This window comes from Strix uralensis, chromosome 36, assembly GCF_047716275.1.
Source record: "Strix uralensis isolate ZFMK-TIS-50842 chromosome 36, bStrUra1, whole genome shotgun sequence".
NCBI classification, from domain to species: Eukaryota; Metazoa; Chordata; class Aves; order Strigiformes; family Strigidae; genus Strix; species Strix uralensis.
Window position 1 is genome coordinate 421,374 of NC_134007.1, and position 7,423 is coordinate 428,796.

The 7,423-nt window shown below is 48.0% G+C and overlaps 1 protein-coding gene across 1 annotated transcript; it reads right to left on the reverse strand.

Annotated features, from left to right (window-relative positions):
• Positions 1-585: 585 nt before the first annotated feature.
• On the reverse strand, positions 586-1,566 carry LOC141937018 (olfactory receptor 6F1-like). The gene has a single exon (XM_074854434.1). It carries the CDS (start codon positions 1,564-1,566, stop codon positions 586-588), a length of 981 nt encoding a protein of 326 aa, XP_074710535.1.
• Between the last annotated feature and the right edge of the window lie 5,857 nt (positions 1,567-7,423).

Consider the following 7,423-nt stretch of genomic DNA (forward strand, 5'->3'; position numbering starts at 1 on the left):
AGAGACTCCCTCACACAGGAAAGAGAAATTAAGTTTAATGAGAAGAGAGGACAGACTGCACTGGTCAGGGTCCTCCCCTAAACATCCCATAATAACTCCTGTGCAATCCAAAAATGCTCTTCCCCTGCATCTCACAATGTCTCCTGCACCCCTGGCAACAATGCCCTCAGCCCAGATGCTGGTCCAGAGCTGCTCTCAGTGGCTCATTTCGATGGCTTTCACACCTGGACAAGGGGGCTGGTGGCTCTCCCAGGGCAGCCCTGGAAGGAGCTGGGACAAGATGTTCATTCCTCAGGAGCCTGTAAATTGGGATCCCACCTGCCACTGTGCCTCTGGGCTCTTCTCGGTTTGTGGAGATGGGCTCCTGATGAGCTGGTGGCTCTGCTGTGATGGGCCTGGGAGCAGCTGGGGCAGGGTGTTAACTGAGTTACTCCCCCTGCCATTGTTGGTGCCACCTTTGTGTGTGCAGATGAGCTGCTTCTCACTTCACCTGACACAGTCCAAGAAGAACAGAAGTCTCCTGAGGCATCTGTATTTGGAGGTTACACACCTATGCACTGATATTATTTAACAGATGAGAGCAGATCACTGGAATTGCTGTCCAGAAATGCACCATGAGTAGGGGAAAAGCTGTAGTGTCACACGGGCAATGGCTTCATTAAGGGCCAGTATCACCGTCTTGTTTCTAAGACTGTAGATGAACGGATTTAAGAATGGATACAGGACAGTGTTCAGCAAAGCTACAAATCTGTTTGTCTCCAAGGAAACATCTTGTGAAGGATGCACGTAGAGAGCAATGCAGCTCCCATATACAATGGCCAAGGTGGTGAGATGGGAAGAACATGTAGCAAAAGCTTTTTTCCTCCCAGAGGCTGCTGGAAGGTGTAGAATACAGAAAAGGATGCCCATGTAAAATGCCAGAGTTAAACATAAGGAAGTCAGTATGACAAATGATACTAAAACAGAGTCTATTTTCCACAGCAGGCTGCTGTCAGAGCAGGACAGTTTGAATAAGGGGGAGTTGTTACAAAAGAAATGGTGGATGTTGTTCGAGCCACAGAAAGTCAGCTGGTAGAGGAGGACCAGACAGTAACCTGGGAGTGTGATGCCGATGACCCAAGCAGCAACAACAAGCTGGATGCAGAGCTGAGGCTTCATGATGGCAGCACAACACAAAGGCTGGCAGATAGCAACACAGCAGTCAAAGGACATGGCAACAAGGAGAACAAACTCTGTACAGCCCAGGGCAAAATAGAAATAGGATTGGGCAAAGCAGCTGCTTCGAGAGATTGTTCCCCTACCAGAACCCAGGATCACAAACAATTGGATGCTTGTGGAGGATGTAAACCTGATTTCCAGGAAGGACAGATTGCTGATGAAAAAGTACATGGGGTTTTGCAGACGGTGATACACACACACGAGGGAAATGATGGTTGCGTTCCCCATCACTGTTGTCAGGTACATGAGCAGAAGGACCAGAGAGAGAAATACCTGCAGCCTTTGGTCAAGCACTGAGAAGCCCTCTAGGATGAACTCAGTAACTGCAGTTTCATTTTCTGGTCCCATGCTGAATTTCACAGAATCACAGAATCGTCTAGGTTGGAAAAGACCTTGAAGATCATACAGTCCAACCATTGACCTAACACTGACAGTTCCCAGCTACAGCATATCTCTAAGCACTAAGTCAACTTTACTCTTAAACACCTCCAGGGATGGGGACTCCACCACCTCTCTGGGCAGCCCATTCCAACACCTAACTACCCGTTCTGTAAAGAAATGCTTCCTAATATCCAGTCTAAACCTTCCCTGGTGCAATTTGAGGCCATTACCTCTTGTCCTATCACTCATTACTTGGTTAAAGAGGCTCATCCCCAGCTCTCTGCAACCTCCTTTCAGGTAGCTGTAGAGGGCGATGAGGTCTCCCCTCAGCCTCCTCTTCTCCAGACCAAAGCAACCCCAGTTCCCTCAGCCGCTCCTCGTATGACCTGTGCTCCAGACCCTTCACCAGCCTCGTTGCCCTTCTCTGGACACGCTCAAGTCATTCAATGCTGCCTAACGACCCGGTTCAAGAACGGCACGGCGACCGCCACTGGGTCGCTCGGGCTATCAGCATACTGACACCAATGTGGTGGATAGCAAATGGTGTTTATTGACTGTCAGCTTGGGGTTGCGGCGTCACTTCCGTCACCTTGCATCACAAGCTAGGCACTGTCGGCTATAGGGAGAAGGGCTCTATCTTCCCGTACAACGCGATATCTTCCGTCCGCCAATTCCTAACTACCTACATTTCCCCCCTCCCTGTGTTCAATTGTATTAAGTAAAATGTTAAAGGGGTTAGTTAAATCATTCAACTTTAAAAATTACAATTAACACACAGGGTAAACTTAAAAACATTGGGTACCAGGTTAGTGGGTTAATAGGTAAAATTGAATATAGCTGGCTTTAACTTTCTTAATTCATTCTTTGGCAATGGTCAACATAAGGTACATAGGAAAATCTGTTTCAGAGCAGCTGTTGGTGGTCTACAAACATAACGTTAATCTTTTCCAGTCGACTTTTAACAAATGACACAAGCTTATTCAATATGCAGGGTCCGAATATCAGTGCTATTACAAGCATTACGATCGGTCCGGCCAGGGTTGAAATCAGGGTAGTTAGGCACGGTGAAAGGTTAAACCACGAATCAACCCATCCTTGTTGGGCTTCCCTGTCTTTTTTCCTTTGCGCCAGTCTCTCTCGCAGTTCCGCCATCATATCTCTCACAACTCCAGTGTGATCAGCATAGAAACAGCATTCTTCTTTCAAGGCAGCGCAAAGGCCTCCTTGCTGCATGAATAGGAGGTCTAATCCTCGCCTATTTTGGAGTACAACTTCTGATAGTGAAGAGAGGGATTGTTCTAAAAAGGTCATTGATTTTTCAATTTTTTGCAGGTCTTCATCGATGGCTGTCTGTAACTGAGACAGGCCTCGTTGCTGTGTTATCAGGGAGGTCACTCCTGTGGATGTACCGGCTATTCCTAGTCCAAGTAATGTTGCTATAGTTACGGCCGTCAGTACTTCCCTTTTTCGACGTCGGTTATTAGTTTCTCCCCAGTGATAGTACATTTCTTCTTCTGAGTGGTACAGGACCCTAGGAACAATTAAGACTTGCACACAAAAATCACCATGCTCGTCAAACAGATTGAGGGACACACAGGGGGTCACTCCCGTCTTGTGACAGACCCACATCCCTGATGTAGATGGAATCGCCCACTTATGGGTTTTGTTAATTCTGACAGTTGTTGCACACATAGCTGTATTCTGATTTGATAGGGTAGTATTGCCAATACACACACCTCGACCTGTGATCTGACTTAGGGTGATTCCTTTCCGTGGTGTGTCCCATCTACATTGAGCTGGATTGTTGTTTGATGAGTAACTAAAAGGAACATTGAGGGCGACACCCTCATAAAAAGGGGGGTATACATCAACCAACAGGGGTTAGTAAGGTTCGGGTTTGATTGGTTCAGTGACCAGAAGGTTGCATTTAATACATCAAAGAACGGTTTGTTGGGTAAGTATTGGGGGTTAGTACGTGACTTATTTACAAAGGCTATCTGTTTAGATTGACGGGCACTGGTCAGGGTTGGGGCAGGGTTTGTTGGGGCTTCATTTTTCTGTCCATTACCACTTTTAATTACAGTATTGGGTCCAACGGCTGCACTGTGTTTTACTTCTTGTTTCTTAATGAAAAACAGCCTTCCCCTATCAGTGCCCGATTCCCAGTATCTAAGGCCCCAGGTTCTTCCAATGGTCCATCCTAAATCATTTTCATTGGTCACATTTAGGACAAGGTAATGACACCAGTTTTTGATGATACCATGCGTTGCTGCAAATCCCGACCTCCAGGGGTCTTTTGGGGGAATAACACACCCATAAGGTCCCTGTCCCACTTTGAGATATTTGTCCGGTCCGGCTCCTGGTGTCCAGTCAGAGGCTATAGCTTCACATCCCCAGTGAGAACAATAGTACTGGTTGGGGACATTGCAGTACGATCTACCGGGGTTGGAATTGGGGCACATATAGTAGCTTGCATCATTTGAGCAGGGGTTCACTGGAGCTAAGTTACAGAGTGTTCCCTGAAAGCTGGGGGGTCCAGAGGTGACAATTTTCTGTAATATTTTTTGATCTTCCCATCTTACCAGCGTCCATTCCCAAGGTTGGTGCTCGTACGAACCACCAGATGGCGTCACAAGCTCCAAGAGCAGGATTATGCAGAGGCCTCGCGGCCCCTTTCTCTGAAGGCTGTCCCGGTGTCGTTTGGGTTCTGCTGGTTCAGAACACTCGGGTGCTGGTAAGGTGGCTGTCGGTTCATCATCTCCGCAAGTCACCAGGGCGTACAGGTTACGGGGGCGCCCAACAATCCGGTCCTGTGGATAGAAACTCACAGTTTTCATTAGTTTTATTCTGGAGGTCCAGTTTAATGGACTTAAGTGGGCACCACTTAATTTTCCCATCTTTTTTGACTGCACCGTATCCTCGCCCTGTGAGAACTAATCTCCAACCCTGCTCCCACTCTCCTAATTCATTTATGATTGTGATCTGCGGGCCCTCTTCTAGTGCACGAGTGGCCCAGTGTTTTTGAACAGGACTGTTTGCTTCCTCCCCTCTAGGGAATTGATTCAATGCTAAGGCGGCAGTCGCCAAGAGGCGTTCTTGGTCTTCTGAGGGAACAGCATTTGTGAAACCTTCTGTTTTAGCTAATACTTCCAGTTTTGATTTTAGAGTTTGATTGGCTCGTTCCACTATAGCTTGTCCTGTGCTGTTGTACGGGATACCGTGTATTAGGGTGATACCCCATTTCGAAACAAATGTTTGTACTGACTTAGAGATGAAGTTTGAGCCATTGTCCGTCTTAATCTCTTTTGGGACACCGAGCCACGCCATGGCTGTTAGCCAGTGATGAATGGTCGCCTTAGAGTCTGTTTTAAGGTGTTGCGTAGCTACAATCATCCCGCTATATGTGTCTACTGTCACTGCTAGCCACGCGCATTGTTTCAATAATTGGCAGAGTGTGAAATCTGTCTGCCACACCTCGGAGGCTTTGAGGCCCCTAGGGTTAACTCCGCTTGACCACAACAGTGCTTTTTGGCAATGGGGGCAGGTGGCTACTATGTGCTTAGCATCCGCGGTTGAAATTCCGCATCTCTTTGCTAATGCTTTAGCTCCAATGTGGAGAGATTCATGTAATTGGCAGGCATCTTTTAATGTCCATAGCCCTTTCGCCGCCGCATCTGCCTTGTCATTGCTGATTTGGAAAAATCCTTTGGTCGGATTATGACTGTTAACATGGATGACTGATATGGTGCCTTTTCGGGAGAACAGCGCTTCTTCTAACATTAGGGCCGCTGTGGACGTTGACACACCAGGTCCCGACATGGCTAGACAGAGTTTAGTCACAAACATTGAATCAGTCACTATGTTGAGATGTTCCATGGGGAACAGCCCGCATGCCAATACCACGGCTGCTGCTTCTAGTTGCTGGACTGAGAGTGTATGGTCTGTTGTCTTGACACAGCGCCATCCTTCTTCTGTTTGCCATACCGCCGCCGCGGCTGAAGTCACTGAGGATGCGTCCGTGAAGACTGTTGGTCCTGGCTGGGGCCGATCCATGATTTTTTGTGGGAGGTCGATATTTACGATTGTCAGCATCTGAGTCCAAGGGGGTTTTGCTGCGTATTGGACCTCCCCGCCGAACCCGACAAGGGCTAGGGCTAGATATTCTGATGTTGCTGTTGGTTGTGCTGGAAGCTGCTTACGGAAGGGTAGGTATATTTTTGCAGGTTCAATGCCCAGATGTCTTAGAGCGAGTTTTCTGCCTTTCATAATGAGGTTGCTAAGGCACTCGACCCCTGGTGAGAATGCTCGCGATGGTTTTCCTAGGACTACCCACTGTATTGGTTGGGCTTTCTCAGGGGGGCCTTGAGCTAGTGCTCCTACTCCCCCCCTTCCATAAAATGTACGTACAAATCGAGTGGTATTCCCGGATTCCATCGGGCGAGCGTGGCTGATGACATTTGTTGTTCGATGAAGCTGAGGGAGTTTATTGCTTCGGCTGTCAGGGTTTTTTGCTCCCATGGGTTCTTTCCTTTCAGAAGATCATACAGGGGGCCATGGTTTCAAGGGGAATTAGGATGATGTTGTGAAGCCATTGTAAGGATCCCACTAACTGCTGCATATCATGAAGTGTTTTGACGCGTCGCTGAATTCTTATCTGAGGCGGGGTTACGTAAGAGTCTGTGATCCCCACTCCCAAAAAGGTGACACATGGTCCTCTTTTGATTTTTGCACTTGTAATCTCAAACCTGTTTGTTTTTAAGGTTTCTGAGACAGTTGATACTAATTGGTCTACTTGGTCCCCTGACGGCGCGGCGATTAAAATATCGTCCATGTATTGAATAACAGTTGCGGTTGGGTTGCTGTGTCGGACTGGTGCCAACGCCCGGTCCACTGTGATTTGTCAAATAGTGGGCGAGTTGATCATTCCCTGGGGTAGCACTTTCCACTGGAAACGTAAATTGGGGCGTTGGCTATTAGGGAACATGACAGAGAAGGCAAACCGTTCCCTGTCTTCTTCATGCAATGGTATTGAGAAAAAACAGTCTTTAATGTCAAGGACGGCACAGGCCTGTCCCTCTGGTATCATGGAATTCATGGGCAGCAACGTCTGGACAGGGCCCATCAGTTTAATTCTTTTGTTTACTTCACGCAGATCATGGAGGAGGCGGAACCCTTCACTGTTTCATTTGGGTGTTACAAAAACCGGGGTGTTCCATGGGCTAGTAGTGGGTTTGATGTGATCCAGCTGTAGTTCTCTTTCAACTAGTTCAAGGAGGGCGTCCATTCGAGGCTTTGACAGGGGCCACTGCTCAACCCACACTGGGTCAGATGACTTCCACGACAGTTTGATTGGTGAATGTGGGTAGACAGCAGTGGCCCTACAGTAAATTTGTCACCCTGGCTTTCAGTAGAGTTAAGGCATCTCTCCCCAGCAGGGGCGGGACCGCTGACATGACGTAAGGGAAGAGGGTGATAGTCTTCTCTGGTCCTTTCTCAGTGTGAAGTGTTATAGCTATTAGCCGAGCGCTTTTTCAGGCTCGGGTCAGTCCTCCGACTCCACCCACCATAGGTGCATTTTCTAGTTTCCAATGCGGGGGCCAATTTGTCTCAGGGATTACTGTAACGTCTGTTCCGGTGTCAATTAAAAAGGAAATGCTGATGGTAGTGGCGTCTTGGGCATTGTAAAGGGAACAAATTCCCCACACTACAGGTGGATTATCACATTTTACTGCCAGGGCCACCCTGGGGTCTCGTCCCCAGGGGGCAATTCCTGTTGTTGCTGGAACATGGGCTGGTTCATTTGGGCTGTTGGTTGGGCCATAAA

Excerpts from the sequence above, each read along its gene's own strand:
- LOC141937018 (XM_074854434.1), bottom strand. The coding sequence starts at position 1,566 with ATGGGACCAGAAAATGAAACTGCAGTTACTGAGTTCATCCTAGAGGGC.